This window comes from Calypte anna, chromosome 9 (assembly GCF_003957555.1).
Source record: "Calypte anna isolate BGI_N300 chromosome 9, bCalAnn1_v1.p, whole genome shotgun sequence".
Lineage (NCBI taxonomy): Eukaryota > Metazoa > Chordata > Aves > Apodiformes > Trochilidae > Calypte > Calypte anna.
The window spans coordinates 18,372,968-18,398,225 of record NC_044255.1 but is presented as its reverse complement, the minus strand read 5'-3'; the positions used below and the strand labels follow the sequence as shown (position 1 = coordinate 18,398,225).

General features: G+C 38.2%; 1 protein-coding gene across 1 annotated transcript in view; it reads left to right on the top strand.

The window, feature by feature from the left end:
- USP13 (ubiquitin specific peptidase 13) overlaps positions 1-17,637 on the top strand; it is a 45,410-nt gene extending 27,773 nt beyond the window's left edge. Inside the window, exons 11-21 of the mRNA XM_030456087.1 lie at positions 2,791-2,916; positions 4,057-4,210; positions 5,162-5,336; positions 6,414-6,502; positions 6,877-6,999; positions 8,732-8,758; positions 9,491-9,634; positions 10,578-10,744; positions 11,219-11,381; positions 12,958-13,042; positions 13,706-17,637. Of these exons, the coding sequence (XP_030311947.1) occupies positions 2,791-2,916; positions 4,057-4,210; positions 5,162-5,336; positions 6,414-6,502; positions 6,877-6,999; positions 8,732-8,758; positions 9,491-9,634; positions 10,578-10,744; positions 11,219-11,381; positions 12,958-13,042; positions 13,706-13,799 (1,347 nt within the window). The 3' untranslated portion in view covers positions 13,800-17,637. The remainder of the gene's footprint in view (positions 1-2,790; positions 2,917-4,056; positions 4,211-5,161; positions 5,337-6,413; positions 6,503-6,876; positions 7,000-8,731; positions 8,759-9,490; positions 9,635-10,577; positions 10,745-11,218; positions 11,382-12,957; positions 13,043-13,705) is intronic.
- The last annotated feature ends 7,621 nt before the right edge of the window (positions 17,638-25,258 follow it).

The following is a 25,258-nucleotide window of genomic DNA, read 5'->3' as shown; positions in this document are numbered from 1 at the left end:
ATCCAGCATAGGATGCTTAGCAAGGTGGAATGTGCAGGATTCTGGTCAGGAATATATTAGTCAGGGACTATTTGTGCAAAGCAAACATTGGTTCCACTGATAAGGTGTTCTGCTGCTCCAGTGAGGAGTGCTGAAGTTCTCAGAATCTGCAATTTATGTATATCTTCTCAGAACAACAGCATCAAGTTATCTAGACAGTCCTTAGTATTTGGAAACAAACCTCTAAACCCTCTTTAAATGTCAGAAAGCAGTTTAAAGAGCTGGAAAGTTGTTTCCAGGAAGTGTCTGACAATATTCCACTGGATTTTGGGAGAAGCTGTTTAGGTAATTCAGGTTTAAGTGGTGCTGCAAGCTTTCATGTAGATGAAGGAAGGGCCATGCAGAATCACGTCCACTGGGCTTTATTCAGCTATTTCATGGTACACAATCACATAGAAGCATGTCTGTGTCAACTCAGGGACTTGAATGCTTTGAATAAATCTACACCCCTGTATTTCACTCATCATCCACTACTAGCTACATAGCAATGAGATGTTGAGAATTTTTTAATGGTACATATTTCCTCCAGGTAGCATAGTATCTATCTACTGGCATTTAACAATTGTGTTGTTCATAAGGTCTGTTTAATAAAGATGTAGTTAGAGGCATCAGTTGACTTCCTTATCAAGCAACTCATGTATTAAGATTTGAAAGAGCTTTTACTACTTTTGTTCTTTGTTGTAATGAAGATTTATTCAGAAAAAAAATCAAGTATAGATATTTTCTTTGTTCCTTCAGTCTGGGCATATATGTCTTACTGGGTTTGGGGTGCTTTAGTTATTTGATGTTCTCCCCTCCAATACTACTGGTATACATACAGATAGTACTTTGTCATCCCAAAACCTGTACTGACATAATAAACACATTGCATAGCATTTTAGACTTTCAAAGTTTTCAAGTGCTTCTGCTTTATGTCCTTAAAATCAATTATTAATTTTATTTTTGCTCTTTTATCTTCCCCTTCTACATGGAAAGAAGTGCCCTAGCTTTCTGTGTCTTTGGAATTCATCCAAAGGTTTTGGAAGTAGTTGCATGTAAAAGCATTCATATGAGATCTGCAGTGGTCCAGCACAGGCTATATTTAGATAAACTGCTTTGCAACTGTTGATGGGGAAAGTATGCTAGGTATTCTATAAATACCATGGAGCTAAGATTTTTCACCAGAAGAGTTTAGTCTGGAAATGGCAGCAGATTTCTTGGACCCGATTTAACATTAAAAGCAGGCTGAAAGCCTAAAGTTGTCAGCTAGGATTTGATTTTCTGGTTAGAGCTTTGCAATTTCTCCTGTGATTTTTTCTTGCCCTTGAGCTGAAAAGCTTTTAGAGGGCAAGATCCCATCCTCTTCTCTAGAATGTCACACAAGGCATGTTTCTCTTCTCCCCACTCAAATGGCTCAACTGAAAACAATGCTTATTTCCAAACTTGTTGCATTATTTCCCATGATAAATGTGCCACCTTGCCATATTCTTGCTTTTGACACAGTCTGAAGCCTAGTATATAGTCATTTGAGCTGGTTTGTGCATTTTTCTGTTCAGTCCTAGCTTTGCTGAAAGATAGCTCAGGACACTGAAATGATATGTAACCTAAGATTCAGAAGTGCCTAAGAACATTTATTTTCTTTAAGTAATACTGAGGCTCTGTCTCTTTACAAGAGCCTTTAAGGACCATTTTAGCCTAATGTGGTTGTTGATGTACTGCCAAATATTGAAAAAGCACTAAAATTGAGAATCTGCTTCTGATTTCAGTGGGCCTAGGAATACCTTACCCTGGTGAAACCAAGGTTAAAATTTTGCTCTTCTATTGTGTGTTTTCTGTGCCTTCCATTTTTTTCTGCTTTTTTCTGGTTTTATATTGGTATGATAGCACAAATGTAGTAAAGAATGAGGTTGGCTGAGTATTTACCATCTTCTGACATATCCTAAAGGCTATGCTTTTGATTGAATTGTCTTGAAAATTATTTGGTCTCAGGGATGATGAAAGCAAGTCTGACAAAAAGATTCTTTGACCATTTCAAAACTGTTATTTAAAAGGAATAATAGCTAGTGTTGTCTTGAGGATGCAGTTTGGGGTGATTGAGAAGGCCTCTTGAAGTGCTATAAGTGATGAGAAAGTCAAAACTAGGACCCTTTTGGAAGCTGGAAAATTTCTAATTTAGAGTAGTTTCATACTGATGTAACTGAATGGCTAACAGTAGTATATTCTGGTCCTTCAAAATGGCCAACATCTGCAAATGGCAAATTCATATCTGTTCATAAAAGCCCATTTGGCAATATGTGCTGTACACATTATTTATTCTCTACTTGAATATAAAGAGATCTCTGGAAAGGTTTTGTTGTGAGTAAAGCTTCTAGCTGACATACCAAAGTGCTTCAATGCCCACAAACTTCCAGGTGGAACAGAGTTCTGAAGCAAATGTGAATTGTTAGAAAATAGTGTAGGCTTTCAGCCTTTCTGAAAACTACTAACCTTTATCAGACCTTCAGTAATGTATTTTAACTTGCACATGATATGAAAAAAAAATCAGATTGAGTGAACGCTGTAGGAACTATGACATAAAACATATTCTAAAACCTCAAAATAATTTTTCTGGTCCCTTTCTATTTTTATTAAAATGGAAAACCAGATGAAATGGAAGCTGTAATTTTTTTTGTAGGAATGGGTCATAGGTAGATCTAACAGAGTGACTTTGACATATTTGGTCCAGGAATTAATAAAAATATAGTTTAAAAGGTTTCTCTTCCTTTTATTTAGCCTCAACAAAACGGAATATCTCCCCGAATGTTTAAAGCTTTTATAAGTAAAGGGCACCCAGAATTTTCCTCTAACAGGCAACAAGATGCACAGGAATTTTTCCTACACCTTATAAATCTAGTAGAGGTAAGCAAATCTGAATTACTGCTTCTTTTACATGGACATTTTACCTAATAAAAACAGAGGCTGCTATATGGATAGTTTTTGTTTGTCCTTTTAAATTGAAGTTTTTTTTATGATTACATGCTATCCACTTGTTTACCATATTGAAGTCTGTCTTGAAATATAAATGAACTGGGCATTATTATTATTATTATTATTATTATTATTATTATTATTATTATTATTATTATTATTATTATTTCAAATTTGTATCATAATTGGGAGCAAACTAATTACAATGTCCAGTTCTTTTACAAATCCCAGCTGTACATTATTGAATTGTTACGGGTGGAAGAACTCCCCCACTGAAAGCAAAGTGACTATTGTCAGATGGATATTTCTGCATAAAGTGTCAGTTCCACTGAACTCCAGCTCAGCGCTGTGAGTAAAAGAATCAGTATTGTGAATTTTAATGCTGTGTATCTGAAAAGGAAATTTACAAATACATGCAGTTTTGATTTAATGTGTTTCTTTTTTGTGCATCCTTCCTATTTTCCCAGTTTTTTCCCAAGAACTGAGTGTATTTATGTGTTACAGTCCTTACTGAGTTATTTACATTTGCATGCATAATGTTGCACATCCCAAAACACATGTACTGATTATAGGGTGGTTAGAAGACATTTTTCTACTTTTTGCCTGATAACAAATATTAATGTGAGCCATAAAAAGAAGATATATTATTTGTATGACATTCTCCTCTGGATAATGAACTACAAGTTGCTTGTTCTGTTTCAGTGCAGATTCGGAGTGGTAGGAACTATTCTATTTGCTGAAAGGATGCTCCATGTTATTTACCTGAGTTTTCTATCTTTATTGTAACCTGCCACCTTCCTACCTTCTGTTCACCTTGACTCAGTCAGATTCATTAGGTACATATTCTGCAAGTTATTGTGTGTAGGATACTGCTGCACATGCAGACATGGTGGTCTTCAGTGGGATTCTCTGTGGGTGCAAGACTTCTGCATGCAATAACGTGCAAGCTGACCTGTTAGCTCTGGATGCAAGATTGGTGTCTGTGCTTGCCATAAAACAACCAGCAGCCTTTGGTTCTCTGATCATTTTAATGATAGTCACCTAAATGACTGGATCTCACCTTTCTTTCAGAGGAACCCAGTGGGTTCTGAAAACCCTAGTGATGTTTTCCGGTTCCTGGTGGAAGAACGCACGCAATGCTGCCAGTCCAGAAAGGTTCGCTACACGGAGAGGGTGGACTACATCATGCAGTTACCTGTGGCCTTGGAGGCAGCAACAAACAAAGGTAAAGAAGAAACTGGCCCATTGACTTCACCTGCTCCATCTCCTTCTCTTAGCCACGTGGGAATGAAGTTCTAATCCCTGCATAATCTCTTTGTATGGATAGAATTTACTCCAGGTCTTCTGGAAAACCAAACCAATGAACTGATTGGGGAAAGTTACTATGTTTGGTTTTCTTTAAAGGAGATTTTAAACTTACATGACTTTGTGGCTTTACCATCACTGCTTATGTTTTTAAGGAAAAAGGATTCTACTTGGATACTCTTGGCAAGTTTTCAGGCAGATTTCTCCTCAGATAGTGACACCATCATAAATTGTCACTGCTCAGCAGTATATCACCAAGAATGGTATCATAAAGTTGTCAAATATTTGTGATTTAAAACTCAGAGATATGCCACAACACTACTGAAATTTATTTAGCCTTGTTTTTTATGTGTATGCCCAAAGATCCACATTAGGATTGGATTTCCATTGTCCTGAACATCGCACCAGTATATAAAAACTTCTTAATTCTAAAAAAGCAGCTGAACTACTAATGAATATCTTTTAAAACAATTATGCACTCAAAAGAAATAATAAAAAAAAAACCCAACCAAAAAAAAAAGTCAATATTTGAATATCCTAGGCTTTATGAGAGGGCAGGAGGATGAAATGGTGGTGGACATTACACAGGAGTGTTTTGTTCATGTCTGTGAGCTGCTTAAGAAAACATACCTGTTTTTAAAGGAGAAAATGGCTGAGGAGGCTGGAAGATTTAGAAGCATGAGGGAGATGCTGACAAATCTTTTTTTGCTCATGCAGTCAGTGCTGGTTTGATGTTCTAGTTAGAACCATGAAAAAAAATTATTGATAAGTAAGTTTTTTGATTTCTAAAACTTGCAAAAATAAGGCTGGTGGGGGACATTATAACTGTTACAATATTAATTTAGCTTTTACTATCATGTATGTCTCTTAGATGAATTAATTGCCTATGAGCTGAAGAGACGAGAAGCAGAAGCTGCGAGGAGGCCTCCACCAGAGCTCGTTCGTGCCAAGATCCCATTTAGTGCCTGTTTGAAGGCCTTTTCTGAACCTAGCAATGTGGAGGATTTCTGGAGCAGTGCCCTTCAAGCAAAATCTGCAGGAGTTAAGTAAGTGTGTGGCTGGCTGCATATTAAAAAGATAAATGGTAGTACTCTGTGCTACCAGGATGTGATGTAGAGAGAAACAGACATAGTGGGCTTTGGTGTTATATTAGTGTTGGAGCTTATAAATTCAGTGTACAGATCAAGCATGATGTGGGTAGTAGGGACCAACTCTGCAGGAAAGAAATTGATGTCAACTGTCAAACTCCCAAGAAGTGATACCATTTTGCTGTTAAGAGCTTGAAATTTAATTGCTTGTAGCTTTAATTTAAAAATGGGACCCTATGTATGAACTAGTGACTCTGTATCATGTGGCAGGAGATGTAGTTTGGATCTCTGTACTTACTGTCTTGATGTTTTTATTTGACTAAAAATGCTGAAGGGCATTGTGGGGCAACAAAACAGAGTGAAGCAAACAAAGGTTGTCTCTTTTGTAAGAAAGTTCTTTAGATTGATGGAAATTTTTACATTTGTGAAGTCCTATGCTGAAACCATTGGCTTTATTATGGTTTGTCTTATTTATTGTTTGTGTTTGGGTTTCAAGCCAACACTTTGTATCCTACAGTGTTTGGTTGCCTCTTAAGTTTGCTGTCACATGTAGCCCTGGTACAAGATAGATATATAAAAGAAGGAACCCATCTTATATGTTGTCATGCCCATATGTTTATTGCCAGGTAAATAAAAGAACCAAGAACATCTTGGGCTTAAAGAAGTATTAACAAGAAATAGGGGGGGGGGTGGTAAAAAAAAACCAAACCAAACCAAAAAAACAAAAGAGATTTGATTTTACTCCCTTCTGTCCAAGCTATGTTTCAAGCCCTTACCCTTCTAGCCAATATATAGTTCAGAATTTGTTTCCTGACATTCAACTTCAGAACAACTTGAAGATATGAATGTATAGAAAGCTTCTACCACAGTTCTCCACTTGAAAACTTTGTTGTGAAATTTGTTTATAAAACCCATCACTGTTCATCTCATTTAGAGCCAATGTTACTCATCTCAGTGTGCATGGTGTACAGAAATCTGTGGTGCTTGTGATTTTGTTGCCTTCTTTCACTGAATTTTATTTCTTGTGCTTCCCAGGACTTCTCGTTTTGCTTCCTTTCCTGAGTATTTAGTGGTGCAGATCAAGAAATTCACCTTTGGCCTTGATTGGATACCCAAAAAACTTGGTATATGCCTTTCATAGTGTGTGCCTTTTTCTTATCTAGTCAAGATAATCCAAAAGATATACATGCTTTGCTCTATAATAATGACCTGGCCTGAGTTTCAGGTTTATACTCAGAGAATCCTAATGGAATCTTCTTTTGTGGCTGATTAAACCAGACCATCAAGTCTGTGGGGTTAAAATAAAGTTCCATGTAGCCTCACCTCCTAGTTAAATGTTACTTTAGTGTTCTAAATTTCTCAAATAACTACTTTCAGAATGGGAATTTTGTCTGTGTTTGTAGCTTGAGTACCAGAGTTCCCTCTCCAAAGGTGTACATTTTATCATTTGTTAATTTTGCTGGATTCATAAGCTTCTCTTGTTTATCTGCTTTTGTAGATGTGTCCATAGACATGCCAGATTTCCTAGATATCAGCCACCTTCGGGCCAGAGGTCTCCAGCCAGGAGAAGAAGAACTTCCAGATATTGCTCCTCCCATTATCATTCCGGATGACCCAAAAGGTATTAACTGACAACTTCTCTCCTCTATTTCCCTTTCCCTCTAGCACATACTTGCTCTTCACCTTTTGGAATTATGAACTAAAAAACTGAACAGTGCTTCTATTGCTGAAGACTATCACAATACCCCACAGCCTTTTTTTGGTTTTGTTTTCTCCCTGCTACACAACCCAAGTCCTTCCAGATTTTCTGCTTTGATGTTTCCAGGGTTTACTATTGATGCTATTGTTCTGGACTCTCCCCAGAGAATTATTATTTTTATGAAGTTGCTGTACCCAAAGATAGATATTGCATTTTGTGAAATAGATCATTTCATTTGCTTTACTGACTGTAGTCCCTTATGTACCCTTCTGTGTGATGGTTACCTCTTTTGCAATAATATAGTGCTGCTCAGTGGAGCAGTTTGTGTTGCATTATGATCTCTTAATCTAGCAGCAGATTTTTTCCATGCCTTCCATTTGCATGGATGGTTATCCTCATTTAAAGATGAAGCCTTTATGCTCATCCCTATTGAATGTTGACTGGTATTCAGGACTTAAGTGGATAGAGAAGTGTGTGAAGACTTCTACATTTATGAAAATCAGCTACATGCAGAGACCATCTTCTGTCCATTCATTGACCTTCAGTGCATGTTCATGAATTCCTTTCAATAAAATCACTGCACATCCCAGGGCCTGGGGCAAGGGACCCATCCCCTTACACTGAATCTCATGATAGGTGTCACAGGTGGAGCATTAATTCACTCATTTCTTATTTTTGCAGAAGAGGTGTTACAAAACTGCCATTATCTTCTGGGCACTTTTGTACTAACTCTTGTCTCAAACCTGGTGGTAAAGTAGTCTGTGTGATACTGTAGTTAAATCAGTCTCTCAGTTCTTGTGTACTACCTTGTGAATGGTATACAGTCCATTCTGATTAGGACTTTTAAAATCTGTCAGTTTCTGTGATTATTTGCTGCAGGATTGTAGTGTTACAGTTCTGAGCAGATGGTCTTCTGTTGGGCTGCAGAGTTTATTTGTATAATTTGCAACACTCTGGTTCAAGGTGGAGTAAGAAGCAAACCATGTCTGCAGAATTGATTCATCCACAGTACAATACACAAAAGGCTACAATTTAAGAAAAAAACACTTCATCATAAAATAGGATTTAAAATTTAACAATTCTTGGAATTTAAAAATTAATTAAGTTGCAATAGGCTCTAGCAGCTGTACATGAATCCATTGTCCACTTCTCTGGAAGTATACGGGCTGTACAACCCATGAAAGAAGACTGTCTCAAGGAACTGACGTGTCACAAAACTTATGGTAAAATTCAGTTCTCTAAAGCCATTGACTTTGTCCCTTACCTATAAGTTTCCTACTTTTCTTTTTATCCTTTAGCTTTTTCTTTTTTTATCCTCTTAGTCAATGAACTGACCTAGTTTTAGTAAAGTGCATGGGTGATGGTATCTTATTTATAACAAAACAGATTCTTGCTTTAGTTGGTTTAGGTCAGCCATCAGCTGGTATTTCTTGCTGGTTGACAGTACCAGTGGCACTTTGTTCTGAGCTCAGCTGGGCAGAAACATCCCTTGTCTAAGGCAAAAACTTCATGGATGCAAGAATGAACGTGCCTTGCCTATTTGAGGTTTAGTGCTTATATGACTTTAAAAAAAAAAACAAATTCCCATATAAATCTACTTAACCTTTATATAAGTCCATTTCCCTGATTTATTTTTTCTTTTTTCTATTTTCAGATCGTATGATGAACCATCTCATGGAGTGTATGTATCTCATTTTACTTAGACTGGTATTTCAGCTGCTTGAAAAACTGTCATATTTCTGCTCAGCTAATGGCTTCTCTGTTGTGGAGCTGCATGGAGTATTACCCTGCATGCTTCTAAATAACAGCTGATTTTTGTACCTGTTTAGCATTTACTTGCATGTTTGCAGGACTCTTAAAAGTCTGGAGTAGCATAGGCTTAGTTAGAATATGAGTTCTTTCTCTATCTACTGCTCATCAGTAGGATCTTGAGGTTCTGGTAGTCACAGTTGGGATCCTGGCTTGCTCTGAGCTCTGATCTCAGCTGAAATTGTTGGGCCCTGTCATTCAGAGATGAGGCTCCACTGGACATTACTAGATCAACAACTGTTGTTTCTCTTACCTGCAATCTCCTGGCTTTAAGAGAGGTGATTGCTTTTGGCTGCCATGTCTAGCTGAGCTCAACACATTGCTTCCTCAGCACTTGAAATATAGCTGTAATGTTTATTAATAAATAAAGTCCTGTAGGAATTCATCAAGGTTTAAGGATCTATGTAGATTACCAAGACAAAATATTACCAGTAAGCCCATAACAAATGCTATAATGCTTTGTACAAAGTTGATTCCTATTGAAACAGTATTAAAACAAATTCAAGAGATATTTATTGTGTAATATGTGGCATCGTGAGTAACAATAAGTAATTCTCTACAATGGATGAAATTAGACTTTTATTTTAGAAGCTCTTTTTTCTAGCTCTAGATATTGATGAATCTTCAGTTATGCAACTGGCAGAGATGGGTTTTCCTTTGGAAGCATGTCGGAAAGCTGTGTACTATACAGGCAACTTGGGTGCTGAAGTGGCTTTCAACTGGATCATTGCACACATGGAAGAACCAGGTCAGTGACTGGAAACTAAGTTGTGTGTTTTGGCAGTCAGTAGAAATTTTGTAATGTGTGACAGAAACAATGCTGCCCTGCCCCACCCCTGGAAGTGTGAGTGGATTTTCCTCAGATGCTGTGATATGCAGATCTTGACCATTATGTGGCATCCTCTGCCTAGAAGACAACAAACCTAAGCTAAACCAGAAGTACACTGTCTTTTCCTCACTGAAGGTGTGGACCAGCTCTCTGTTTTCCACCCTTTGGCTAGGTCTGTGCTGCTAAGGGGAAAGCTGACTTGGGATGGAGTGTAAGTACAAAGAATCCCGTGGTTCTGATGCTTTTCTTCCATATCAGCCTTCTCTAGTTCAGGCTAGAGTATTCATGCCACACTTAGAATATGGGCTAAGTACTGATAGAAAGGGCTGCTAGCTGTTCCTCTCTTTCTGTATTTCATCCATGCAAAACTTGGACCCATGATTCAGCACTGAGTATACCTGAGCACTCCCTTGCCAGGAAACTCCAAATTTGGTTGAGTTCACACTTCATTGTGTTGCTTGTGTACATGGAGAATGAGTTTCACTTGGGCTTAGCTGACATATTTCAGCTATGGAACTAGTTCATTTTACATCTGTATGTTTATCAGCTGGATTTTCTACTGCTCTGGTGTCTTTGTTTCCATACCTGTCTCTGCTACTTTCCTGCAGTTGTTTCACTTCTGTAATGTGCCAAGTTATTCCAGCCTGCTCAGTATGAGTTTATCATCTTAGAAATCTGCTACTTTGCATGTTCATCTTCTTTTTAAGGCTTTATGCACATGTAAGTCCCAGCTGGACCAGAGAAATGAACTTATGTTGATTTCAGGGCTGCTTTTGAAGACGATTTTCTTGTTTGTTTGTGTTGTTGAGTTTCCAGTCCAGTGGGGCAAATGAAAGAGCTGATGAATCTTTGTTTGTTCCAGACTTTGCTGAGCCTTTGGTCATACCTGCATTTGGAGAAGTTACTTCCAGTGGAGCAGCTGCATTAGGAGCTGTAGGGCTAGATAACCAGCCTCCTGAGGAGATTGTTGCAATTATTGTTTCCATGGGCTTCCAAAGGAATGTAGCAATTCAAGCACTGAAGGCAACAGTGAGTTCCATGAATTATTGGTAGCACTTGTGTTTAATTTCATATTGTGTGCTTTGTTACACATGCATGAGCAGCTACCTTTGAAACATGGGTATAAAAATCCAGTGAGCTGAACGATACACATAGAGATTTTTTGGCAAAGTGAAGGATGCCTGACTATTCTGGATAAGAGTGGGGAAGGTGGTTTGTGTGTTTAACTTGAATGTTAAAATGTGGAGGAAAGTGAGGAAAACTTAGTTCCTTTTACCATCTGCTGAGAAACAACTGGGTTGCCTCCAGGATGAGAAACCGAGGGCCATGGGGATTAATTGTGGGTAGATTTCTTTTCCATCTGGAAAGCTTCTGCAGAGTCCTAATTGAATACTGTTTTCCATGGAGGAAAAGTATGGATCTTCTGAGGTTTAAGTGCTGATGAACATCAGCCTTATTCTGCCAACAAATTTATTAATGCTCTTCTGCTTGTTTGACTCCCAGAACAATAATTTGGAGCGTGCACTGGAATGGATCTTTAGCCACCCTGAACTAGAGGAAGAAAGTGAGCCTGCTTTGAACATGATGGATATGGAGAATCATGCTAATGCCAATATCCTTGCAGAGACAGGATCAGAGGGACCCAGGATCAAAGATGGGTCTGGAAGTAAGTTTTCCTTCAGGTTAGAGTTGGTATCATGTTGCATTACACCTACACCATTTGTAGAACTACTTTCTGGTTTTAAAGTGGTTATCATGTTTTTATGGATATGATCCAAGACTTGGACATGCTCCAGCTCTGGGGGGCTGCCAAGTTTTGTGGGCTGTGTTTGCTCAGACAACTCTCCCTGGACTTTCTGAATAATCCAAGTAAAAATTTCTTGTTGCCACAGAAATATAAGATTCTCATGGCCTAGTTTTTAGTTTTTCTTGCTTTAAGATAAAAAGACTAAGAAAAGCTTAAATCTTCAGAAGCTGAGTATCCTAAAGACAGTGCTGCTGTTACAGAGTACCTGAGTTTCTGTCCTCCCGTGGTTTGATGGGGGATTTGATGATCTCTTAAAACGAGTTTCATATTCTAAAAATGGCAGGTATAATTGGTTGCTTTTTTTTTTTTTTTTTTTTTTTTTTCCCCTCTTTGAGCTCCTCAGTCAAGCTACTGCTAAATAAACCACAAGATGGGGCTAATGTACAGCAGTAAATGTTGTGAAGTCGGCAAAGAACCTTTTTTAAGTGTAAAAGCAGTAGAGTACAAAAGCTCAGCGGTGGTTCTAACAAAAGATGTTACATAATGTTTTTTGAAAACGTCCTTAGTGACCAATTCTAATAACAGTAGAATGTTCTAAACTGGCACCTCTCATCGTGACTGCAATGGTCTTATTAAAAAATTGACAGGCAATTTGATTTTTGTTTCTATGGTTGCTGTTATTAGATAAGGACATTCATTTATTTGTTTCTAATATTATAAAGAGCAATTTCAAGTCTCTTGGAGACATGGAAAACATTGATTATCGTTGGGTTAAAAGAAAATATTTGGAATAATTATTTTTTGTGGTACTTAGCCTTTATAGACTGAGACCATTTACTGAGTGCCTGAAATCCTGATAACCAACATGATACTGTAAAATGGCTCCAGAAAGCCCTCTCCACCAAAAGCCAGGCCCCTGTCCTTATGCAATATCCTGAAAGAAGGTACCCTTTTACTTTCGGTGGTGATTTGGGTGAATGGCATGAATGGGTGGGGTTCAAGGACCAATGCTGAGTTCTCTGAAGACATTAAGCACAAAAATTGTCCTTGCATTAAAGGAAGAGGTTTCTTTCCTGTCTTCTCTTTTATGAGCTGCTGAATTATGAACTTCTGGGTTTTGTTTGATCAACAGGGGATCTGTGGTCACACTTAGAGACACAGACAGTTTGTGTGCAGAATGAACTCCCTATCCAGCACTTTCTGTGGTGCTCTCTGTGAACTGGGAAGGAATCTGCTGTTTTCCCTTTCTAGAAGGCACTGTGGCCACAGCCCTGCTTTATGTGCACAGATCTAAATGGGTTTGACTGGTTTGACATAGAATCTGATTGCTAGTTAAAGAAAGAATATGCTGCAGTCTTATCAGAAACTGTCTGGGGATGCAGAGTCTAAGTTAGGAGGACTTATCTGCTTCTCCAGTATTAGAAAGTTTCTCCTGAAGTCATAGTGCAATTATAGCAGTAAAAGACTTATGATCCTGTTTATATTTCTTAAACAGGATATGAGCTGTTTGGGTTCATCAGCCACATGGGAACATCCACAATGAGTGGCCACTATGTTTGTCATCTCAAAAAAGAAGGAAGGTGAGTGGAACAAGGAGACACAAGGATGAGAAAATGTTTTCTTTGAAGTGTGCATCTTTACAGAGCAGGATGTGTCTTTGTGGCAGACAAAACATGCATATTGTTACTGTGTATACAGTTGGTATACACAAGGTTGTGTAAGGTTGTTACAGGCTGTAGATGTGATGAGTCAGTGCTGATTCTTCTGGGGTCTATGCTGAAATGTATCTTTGGCTCTCCTGTGCTTGCTGTTCCAAATCTCTTGTTTTGGGCATCAGTTCTGCATCTGCCTTTGTTTATTTCAACTTGCCTTTCATTCCCCATCAATTGAAAACCATCAAACTATGGGCTGGTACTTGTGTTGCTTGTACAGTTGTGCTGATACTGACTGTGATTTTGATGTTCCCATTATTTGGCCTTGGGAACCTCTGATTCTCCTTCATTTGAACAGTAACTGCATGTTCCTCTGCATGGTCCTCTTCCTTTTCAGTTCTTGAGTCTGTCACTAAACCTGCTTCAGCTATTCCTCTTATCTTCTGTTCATATTGCAATACCTAATTTTAGATTGTAACCTGTTTAAAGTTTGGGTCTGAGAAGGCCCTGATAAACTTGATTTTTTTTTTATTTTGATTTTTTAAATATATATATACACACGGGATGTAATCAATCTTGTTTTCATTTCAGATGGGTGATCTACAATGACCTTAAAGTCTGTGCCTCAGAGCGACCTCCCAAAGACCTGGGCTACATGTATTTTTACCACAGGGTACCAAGTTAGGCCTCAAATCTTTTACCTGGCCTTAAGAAGCCATAAGCCTTTTTAGCCTGCCCAAAAAAAGTGCACAATAAAAAAGAAAATCTACAACCAAAAAAAGACCTCTAACCCTTGGACTGCCAAAAAGTAAAGGAAAACGTGGGGTAGTTTATTTAAACACAGTAATTTGATGCTGCCTTAAGTATTAGAGGGAAAATTTCTACTAGGTGATGTATAGTACATCGTTTTAAATTTATACACCTTAAAGGATACCTTAAGACCATGTGTATTACTGGTGGGATTTGCAGCTCTTATGTGGGGTAAATGGAAGTTTCGGAGTTGAACAAAAATAACCTGGTTCAGCCCATCTCCTGTTTTGTCCATGCATCTCTTGAAGACCATGAAGAAATATTTGCATCTTTGGTAACTGGGAGCCAGTGTTTTCAACCCAAGTCTAGACCACTTAGAGAAATCATACTGCTTATAAAGTTGGAAGGAAGGGGTGTGTGAGTGTTCTTCAGAGCAGAATGTTTCATTTGAGAGATTGGTTTTGCTACAATGAAAAAAGTCAACTGAAGTTATATCTGTTAGAATTCAGTTTTATAGTATTTTTGTTTACTGCATAAAGAAACTCACGGAGATGGAAGCAATCTTCTGTCAGTGGCCCGTACATTTTCTGCCAAAGAGAAATAGTAGATTTTATTTTTGCAGACATAGGTTTCTTCATCTTTTCTTGAATGTTTGTTTTGCAAGTTCTTCCAACAGATTCAGGATTACAGGTGGCTCAAATAAGTGGTAATTTTCTGACTATAAAATTGAATGCATACCCTCAGGAAAGGCAAGGCTATTATTTAAATTTTATTTTCTTATGAAGCAGGTAAAGAGGAGGTTAATATCCCATTTATTTATTTCAGGGAAATTTACATCTATAACGCTCACATTCCAGCTGAAATAAACCCCCTGACAAACTAAGAACCCGCAGTGCAATTCTACTTCCTGCAATTCTACTTCCTTTCCATCTGTGAGGGGGGACAATATCTTAGAAAAATTGCAGCTTTATTTATCTGCTTCTCTCTCCTCCCTTCCTTAAAAAACTAAACACTTCCTCCCCGCCCCACCACCAAGACCACCACCACCAAAACCCACCTTGAAATGATGCTTCAGCTTTCTTAAAAGTTGCAAACACACCAAGAATCTGATCTCTTCAACTGACAGCTTCAGAAATGGGTTTTATATCTTTGACAGGGATGGAGGGGTAGGTACAGGCTGGCTTTTCCTGTGTGGTTTGGTGGGGGGGTTTTTGTTTGTTTTTAGGTGTTTTTGTTTTTTGTTACTTCAAGTTTATGTCACAGGGGGTTTAAATTTTGGGGGTTTAAATTGTATTTGAAAACTCTAATTCTAGAAAAAAATACAATGGTGAGTGCAAAACTACTCATGATTGCAAAAAAAATCAAATGTTCACAGTATTGGCTGATCTTATTGAGTCCTCAAAATGAATTGGATCATTCAAGAAAGAAAAACAACCAGAAAAAAAGCCTACAGAGTGCATGTGAGGCAGGGATCCCATGTGTGTGGAGGTGCAATTACATTATCCCTGTAGTTAGTGCCTGCAAGTTTAATAGCAAAATTCAGGCAGCTACACACGACATTCAGAAGAGAACCCAAACCAAAAAAATCTGGTTATGAGTAAGGCATTCTATATTTTCCAGCATTTGAGGAAAAAGAGTTCTCATTCTGGTCATATCTCATGCAGAGCCAGAAAAAAAAAAAAAAAAAAAAAAAAAAAAAAGACATTGTTTGGTTGTGTATTTTAGAAAAAAAACATTATCTTAAAAGATTGAGAGAAATTCTAGTGCAATAATTCTGTAGAGTGTAAATGATGCACAAGTGCTGGGAAAGCCTCCTGCACTTAGAGCTGTTACTGACACAAAAGAATGACCTCCTAGCAAATTGGTAAGTGGCTCCTGTGAGACTGAGCTGCCTTGTAATTATTGAGCCACCAGTCCTGGACAAAATAAAAGCTGCTAGAAATTTTTTCCTTCTTCCAGTATTTGTGTATTTCACCAGAAAATGTCAGATTTGAAAATGGGATCAGTAAATTACACAGAGATACATCTCCTATTTAAAGTGAAAGAACAAAACTTCTGTATATCTGTGGTTGTACTTTTTCATTTTGGCAGTACAAAAAGTACAAAAGGCCCCTTTTAATAAATTTTTTGATGCCTTGTTCTACTCCAAGGAAGTTCAACACAATAGCTTCCCTCTTGCCTCATGATCTTAAAGGGCTAGTTACAAACTAACAAGATCTGGTGGCCACTGTCTTTTTGTTTAGAAACCTGGGGTAAATAAAGGTCAACAGAGTTGTTCCCATGTTCATTATTAAACTGCAAACATGGCTGCTCTTATAGGATTAACGACAGAGCCTGGACTCTTGCAAACCCTTTTCTGTGGTATAGCCTGAAACTGGAATGGCTGTGGGACTGCTTGTTCTTGGTTTAATTGGAGGCACACTTAGAAAGCTGGCTAGTGATAAACTGAAAATAGTAAATGGAAGGGGAGAGCCATTTGCTGCCTGTGGAATTTCAGCTTCTGAAATTCTTTTCAGTTCATCACTATTATGTACTTCTTGCTTAAACTACCAAGCAGGTCAGAAGTGCAGGATGAAGATGAGGGGAAAGGCTTATGGATCTCTTAAAATGTAGCACTTGAAAACATGTTCCTCATCTGTTTGAGGAATTATTATTTCCCAAAGCACTGTCTTTCCTTCTTTTTCAAATAAGCAGTCAGGTCATCTCACTTTTGTGATGGGATGTGTGAAGAACATCATGAATCTGGAGGAGCAGGACGTAAACTCCTGACTCTTCAGTCTAGTGTGAGAGAGTTTTGTTATGTTTTTTTTTTTAAACCTCAGCATGCAGAAGCCACAATCAGACAGACTACTGAACAGGTGACTAATCTATCAGGCTTTGCCTTCTAACATTTGTATGTAATTAGTTGTTTCTAGCCAGGCTTCAGTGCACATCCTGAGCAGTGGCTGATGAGAACATGCCAGGTGTCTGGGACTGGAATAGCTGTTGGGGGGTTAAGGTGTGCTGAGAACTTCTTGACAAAAAAGGATGGAGGAAGAAAAATCACTGTGGGCTCTTTGGGACATTCTAACCTGAGAATTATGTCAAGCCAGGTACTGGCAGTATATTCCTAGCAACGTGCAAGATCCATTCTGAGTCACAATCTCCTGTCTCAAAAACAAATGTAGACACAGACCCCTGATTAGTCTTCCTAGCTATAATTAGGTTATCCTATAATTAGGATTTAAAAAATAATTTATTCAAAGTTATGTTTTAAAAACAAGCCTGGAAGATTCTGCACTACTATCACTTGTAATTCTGAGTTCAGTGGCATTGCTTCTGCCTGACTTTGGTGCAACTGAAACCAGAGTCAATCCAACCCATTTTCTTGGCAGCCTTCACTGGGTCATATTCTGAATCTGAATGCAACCAGAACTCACTAGGTTGCTTTACAAGCATCTCCAATTCATTCCTTTTGTTCTCCATCCTGGCAGGAGCCATTTCTTTTTGTTGTTTTAATGCATTGAAAGACTATGCAAAAAATGCATAACTGGAATAACTTTTTATCCTTTTCCCACCACTTTTCCTGCATCAGTGGCTGAGATCAGTTTGTGATTTCTATTCACTCTTCATGGTTTTTCTGTTGTATCCCTGTGTCTTTACTGGTTTATTTTGCACCATTCAGAGTTGTTTGCTTGAAGCACTGTTAACATTCTGGAGAGTATTTGTCTGAGATGAGAGGTTGTGAATGACATTGTTGCATCTGTTTTAAATTAAAAAGAAATGTTCGCAGATCTTGTGGCTGTGTTGATTCTTGCTTGTTTCTTCTGAAGAGGGATAGACTGAGGATGTTTTCTGCCTTTTTTCTTGCTCTTTGTGGTCAAGTTTGGTGTTTTACTTAAAAACAAAGGAACAAGATGGTTTGTGAGAGTCTTGATTTCTTGTGACTCATGGCACTTGTTTGGATGGGAGAAAAAAAAGTACTCAAGCATTGAGTGGATATTAAACACAGCGAAAGTAGAAAATATTTAAAATGTGATTTTTTTAAAAAATTGTTTCTAACTTCTAAGCCAGTTGACATTCTTTGGACAGTAGAACTGGCAATGTTCATGTGGAAGAGTGTTCTCATTTCACCCCCAAATTCCTGCTTAAGCTAGGTCTGTAATTCCTCATTTTAATTTAGAAATTGAATCTGTTATTCAGTAAACGAAAAGTCTCTTTTTCTCACATGTAAGGGCTTTACATAGCAGTGTGACCATTGCCACTCTTTGGTACATGCAAGAATAGGCCAAAAAAGAAGACTGAGGGATCACAACCCTTTCATCTTTTTATAGGATCATGGACTGGGAGCTGGAGGAGAGGTAAGAGGCAAACCTACTGCACTAGAGTGCATTTCCTGACATGGAAGTGGAGGACACGTGAAGCATTGAATGATACAAGAGATAAATATGATTCAGCTCTTGAAGTCCAAATGTAATTATCTGTTTTGGTGTCTTTTCTATCACAGATGTCCTTTGTGACCATGGCAAGTCACACCACAGTGTCCACATCACGTGTAGCTACTAGAAGAGGTGGGAGAAAGCCACAGGGCCCCTGTCAGACTTCATGCAAGAATTCCCTGTACAGGATTTGTACCTGTTAACTTTGCAGCCTGCTTGTGGAAGGCAGTATTAGTTATTAGGTAAATGACAGGTTAACACCACCCCTCCTCTCTGTTCCCCTTGACTAAAATGAGAAATAACACCTCTCTATCCCTCAGGTGTCTATGAGCATAACATGAATGAGCGAGGCCCTGGCAGCTGTGCTGAAAGACAAATGATCTGAGAATACTGAAGACAGATAGTGCATGGCTGACAGATCATGTAGAACAGGTGATTACATTTTCAGACCTTTACCAGTATTCTTCCCAGTGGTTTTTTTGAGCAGTTTTGTAGGTAGGATCTAGCACTTAAAGCTGTTCTCCCAACCACTGTCTCTATTTAGCTTAGGACTGCAGTGCTGTGCTGGCTACAGAGCACACAACCAACAGACATTCCTGCTGCTGCTTTATTGGTACCTTTGAGCAGTAGGGAATAAACTAACCTTAACACCTCCTGGAAAAACACACCAGTGTCAAGAGCACTTCTTACTGGCATACTAAGGGTTAGTGTGTTTTTAGTGTCTCTTCCCTTTTCTTGAGGGATGGTTCTGCTTGAAGCTGTTAGCAGTCAGTTGGCTTGTCTACAGGCAAACTGTGGCTGTATCTTCTGATTTTTTTTTGTTTGTTTTGGTTTTTTTTTGTTTTGGTTTTTTTAGTGTGTGTTTTTGGTTGTTGTTATTTTTTAGTTGGGTTTTTTTTTTCCTCTGGAGCATCTCATGTCCATTGAGACACTGAGAGATCCCTTCAAATGCTGTCCTGCTTTGTCAAGAGCCCTTAGCTGTGACTGCCACAGCCCCCTTGCTGGTTGTCATTGCTGTTCACAGCACTGTACAGTGATTTTATGTCCCTCTCATGTCTGTGGTTATGTCAGCATCCCATAGCAGAAGCATGAAGATGATGTCATTTCTACTTTGCCACCTCTTTTACCTCATCACATGAAAGCCAAAACTGAAACCCTGAAAGTGGGCAGGTTTTGATTATTTCTACCCTCGCCCCCCCAAAAAGTTTGTATTGTAATATTATTACAACTGTTTTAATTCTGAGGGATGATTTTGAATAATCTTCAGGAAAAATTCTGATCTACTTGTCCCCCTTTTTTTTCTTCATATAGAATGTTTGTACAAAATCCTTTTGGTCAGAACTCATGTTGAAGTATAAATAAATTATAAAAACATCTCTACCTCAGAATAACAGTAAATTTAAGAAGAAAGTCTGGTTAATAGAAAAGCCTCTTCTGGGCTTTGTTTTTAAGCAAAAAAGAACATTCACATTGTAAACAATAGGACAGAAAAGGTAATAAAAAAACCCTTTATTTCACTTGGAGAAGTAGGTCCCTCCTTTCAGTTCAAGAAATAGTGAAGACCATTTTCAAATTGAAGAGTTTGAAATATTTGAAGCCACAGACAAAGTTTATTTTTAAAACATATTTAAAAATTGCACAGTTATAAATACAGGTAAATAAATACAATTTAATATGTGGAAAAGAACCCAAGGAAGGCATGCTTCCATTACAGTACAAAAATACTACATTAAATGTGGTGCTCTGCAAATAGTCATCTATGACCTTAATAAATTTGACACATCCAATATGCACATCATTCATTTTTGAGGAAATAGATTATTTTAAAGGAGCAGTGCAAGGAAACATCAAATTAAAGCATCAGTAAACTACAGGTCTGTGCTTAGTATCATACACAGCTGATAATGCACTAAGTATACAGAGGCAAAGTTACCTGTAGTCAGAACCAAACCTTTTACTCTGTATGTAACAGACTCAGATTCTCAATCTGGGTCACTATGAACCTTTGTAAGGGAATGTAAACATTCAGGTGTAGGGCTGAACTCCCACCTCCACATCCACTGCCCACCCCACTGCTAAGCCTTGCACCTACACTTAACTATCAACACAAAAAGTTAAGTGAGCAATGTAAATCTTTGCAGCAGCAGCAGGGCTCTTCAGATGGCCCAGGTGAAAGTATCTGCCAACCCTATAATTGCTTCTTTCGTGTATGTTGGCTTAAAAATAAAGCCAAAAAAACTGATGCAAGATTGCAAAGGTTTCAAACAGTATACAGCATATAGAAGAAGCTGCACAGAATGTCTCTCAAAACTATATAGCTTCAGTTTACTCTAGATATGTTATACTCTGATATATAAAATATATTTATAAATGTTTTGATTTTTCTGAATTTACAATAGATTACTGATATTAAAAAGGCTATTTAAATTAAAGTTTTAGCCAATGTCAATGTCATTGTATAAATGTGGAAGGGGAAAAAAGATCAAAGCACATTAAGTCCTGACCATGCAAGCTTGCTCAATGGGCTGTCACATGTGCAAGTGTTTGTGAAGGTAGAGCTTATTTTAGGAAATTAGGTTCCTTCTGTTGCTTTCCCATGCCTAATAATACCAATTGCTTTGTGGGCTGAAAATTTCTGTGGATTTTGTGACATGGTTGGTTTTCATTTTGTCTAGGATTGTTGAAAGCATCAGTGATCTCTTCACACCTGGCGCTCACTTTCTCGGATTTATTTCACCAGTCCAAAAATAGAACTATAATGAAGGAAGAGTAGATAATCCTGTATTGCATACCCAACTTTTTTTTTTTTTTTTTGCAATGTGCAGTGCATTTTGTGTATCACTTCTGTCTGTGAAGACTTGGTATTTTATAAGCATTTATTACAGACTGCTAAGTTGACAACACTGGTGACCAGAAATTTGTTTTTCAACTGTGCATGCTATTCTTGCAAAGTAACTAACATGTCTCATTTTGCAGGTGCACATTTAGGCAAAAGACAAATTTATGTTTCACTCCAGTTCTCACTGGTTCCAACAAGCAATGATCTAGGCCTAGGGCTTTGCCTCAGTGTCTGCCAGTAATGTTATCAATTATGAATTCTATTAAGGTGACTTTTGTGTTATGGAGACCTGTGCTCTATGAGTGCTTGTAGGATCCCCTGGCTGATCTGTTGGTGTTGCCTGGGTCCTCCTTTTCATCTGACAGGCCCAGATTTCTAAATGGGTTCAGTAGCTCTTCATGCTTAACTCCACTTTTAGCTGAGTTCAATGTCTGCAGCAGAAACCAACCCATGGATACTCAGATCCTGTCAAGTTTTACATCCGTGTATTTCAAACAGCACAGACTGAGTTGGCTTCAGAGCTAGTGGGCAAGTTCAAAAGTGTGACCTGTAGTAAGTGTATATAGAGGCCATTGTTGTTTCACTGGTTCTGGGAATCTTTTTCTCTGATTTGGTGCTATCTGGTTTAAACTAGAGAAAAAATTGTGAAAAACCAAACAAGCAGCTTCACTGTGGAAACTGCCCACATTTAGCTTTTTTAACTCTTAAGAGGATACTAAAACATGTCTGTAAAAGCTATTACTATAGGTGTCCTTTAATTAAAGACATTAAACTCTTGAAGCAAACATGAATTTCACAACACAAAGTGATTTCTAAGGATGGTATTTGTAAAGGGCTCTTCACTTGGTCTAACCAGTTCCAAATACCATGATCAACTCAGTTTTGAGTTTGGAAGATGCAAAGTATTTCAAAATATATTCCCCTAAAATATGCCATTCAATAGTTTAAAAATATCTTATGTTAGCGTTCCACATGCATTCCATGCATGTATACTTGAGTAGCATTGCTGCATGCTTTGTGTTAATATTTCAGTGTAGTTATTTGTAAATGTAGTTGCATGCAATGTTGTCATGTGAGGTTTTTTCATCATTTGAACCTCCCCCTCAATATTTTTACAAGTGCTGTGTTTTATCAGATGAGAAATTAGATACAGATATGTATGTGTTTACCTAACGATCAGATCAGTTCTTTAAACTGACATAAACCAGCTTATTGCAGCAAGAGTTGTTACATTTTAGAGATCAGCAAGAAATGAGCCTATTGCTTTTCCTGCAAAGCCTCACTCCATAAATAACGAGGTTGATTTCAGTGCCTGTTCAGTATGTGCAGTGGTGTTAGAGGCCAGCCCTCATCTGCTGAAGGAATACATGTGCATGCATGTATTGCTGAGCACTCCTGTGAAAACTACAGACTTCCAGTGTTCAGCAGCTTGATGGATCAGGTTTATAGGTCATACGTATTCATAAATATTTGCAGAGGAGAGGGACAGTCACAAGTTAGGGTTAGGAAAGCATTTTTAAATTGTGTGAAATATAAAATAGAAGAAAGACTCAAAAACTTGGAATCAATTACTTGGCAGTGATAAATCTCCCCTGGAAACAGTGGGGAATAACAAGAAGGGGAAGCATGCATGGGAGATGATGATAAACCATTTCAGCATTCTAAGCTTGCCATCACTCCTTAGATCCTGAAATGTCTTTGAGTCTCTTTTCTGAAATGCCTTGTGTTTTCTCCATGTAAAACTGCTCCCTTACATAGTCCTGTGTGTTACCTTTTATCTTACACAAGTGGAGACCTCACCCATGCAGTGTGTGAGAGAGCAGCACTCCCCTGCTCTCATGGAGTGCAATAGCTGTTGCTTGCCCATCTTTCTTCTGTGAGAAGGTCAGATCAAAGCTGTATCTAATCCTGTCTTCTGCACTGATGGCAATTGGCAGTGGGGGCTATAGGAGGACAGTAAAGCCCAGGATATTAAAGAAGGCCCTGGAAGTACCAAGATCTACTATTAGGAGTGAGGTGAGCTCAGTCACTGGCCACAGTCCCACACAGTCCAGGCTAGAACTGGTGCCTAATATGAGAAGTTCCATTACCCCCTATAAATCTGTCTGCTCTAGTCTTTCTGTCATGCAGTGTCTTGGTCAGTGGTGTTGTGGTTAACTGGCAGAGACTAAAACAGGAGAGAACAGTTGGGATAATCTCTGAGCATGTACACAATCTCACTGGTGCCTGGTACAGCAGAACTGCAGTACTTGTAAACTGAGGGCCTGAATATCCCTTGGGAGGCAGAGTTTAGCCCTGCTAATTTGTTTCTAGGTTTACAGAGAAAACTTTCCACATACCAATTGCACGGCTGTGGGCATACATCAGCAGATGAATGCAGTTTTGAGCAGTGCATGCCAGGGTAAATCAACTGCTACCTACTTAGCTCTTTTGGAGGAGTCTGGGGGTGCCAGTAGGTCTGCCTAACAGAATTGCTGTGTTGCTTGTCCACTTACTAGAGAAGAAGAGGTTTAGTGAACTGCCATCAGTATCAAATGCTCCTTGTCTTTCTGACTCTGAGAGGTCAAGCAGTTTTTTGTTTTTGAAAGGTATAAAAATAAAGCTCCTGAACAGCTAATTCGTCTGGATAAGCACTGATTATCCTACACCCCAGCACAGAGGATATTCTAGAAGAACTTGTGTGATGGCAGGGCATCAAACAGCATCGAAGCACATATGCCTTTGCTTTACAGCCTCTTTTCAAAGCTTCCTCCCTTCCCTCTTATCACTTCTGAGATTCAATTGCACTGCACCTTCTGCTCTGCCTTATCAATAAAGAGCTGTCATTACACACTGCTGTCAAAGCAAAAAAGCAAACTGTTGTCAGGAGATATGCATACAACAGCCCACTTAGCTAAAATGACATTCCCAGCCAGTCCTTGTTGATCAATCCTTGGAGAAAGCTGCAGGAGCCAGTTATGAAACACTTGATAGATAAATAGGAGTATAGATGTAAACAATAGCTTAATATAAAGCACTAGTAAAAAAATCCTGTAGCTGACTGTTCTGTGGGATAGAGTGAGGGGTAAACCTTTTATTTTTAAATGAGAATGGATTATTTTTATTTAACAAACTATAGTTGGTGATTAGATGCAGTGATTAAACTGTCTTCCATGGAATTTTCCTTTAAGTGGTTGCTCAAAATAACAGACAGCTGCAGGAAACTTTAGGTTTGTACTGATGAAACTGTCCAATTCCCACAGAACTGCTTTCTCTGTGATCTATGCAGTTGCATTTATTTTTTTTTAATCCATCTGATCGAGCTGGATTTTTCTTCTAATACTGCTTATAGGAAATGTGCTATTTGTCCTACTTAAAAACATTCCAATAGCTACCCTGCACATTGAATTCCTGACCACAGATCAACACACTAGCCATCTAATTACACTTTTTGTCTTTGACTGTTTTGGAAAAATATTAAAAATATCAGCAGCTGAAAATTATCTCTTTAAAAATTCCTATTCCTGTCTTTGACACATTTCACCTTGAGGTAAATGTGTTTGTAGTCCAATCAATCCATTCACCATGTGGCAGTGTAACTGTTCCCAGTATCTTCCCCATTCATCCAATCAGGGAAAATTAAGATGGTGAATATACATACATATTTAAGCAGCTACAACTACCAATGTTCTTTAAGGACTGAGTCTGCCATTACAGAGGTCACTGAGATTTTTCCTACTGCTCACTGTAGCAGCAGGATCAAATCTTAGTCTCAGTCTTACAAGCCTTATATAGACCAATTTTTTCAGGGAAAATTGTCCCCTGGTCTGCAGGCATTAACTCCTATGAACATTTTCTTTGTTTTTGCATTAAAGGTCTGTGGCTTGTTACGCTTTGAAATGTCATAATTCACATACAACATGTATGTGCATGCACATGCATGTATGTGTGTAGTACCTGATAGATGCATAATAGAATACTCTTTCTAGTAGATATTGCAGTTTATACTATATTTGCACTTTTAAAACATAAGAATATTGAAAACCCTCTCATCCCATTTCAGGAAATGATATTTGGTCCTTTATGCCAATGAGGCTATCTTGTACATTCTGTTGCTAGTAACTAAAATGCAAGCATAGCACTAGTTTACAAAAAGAA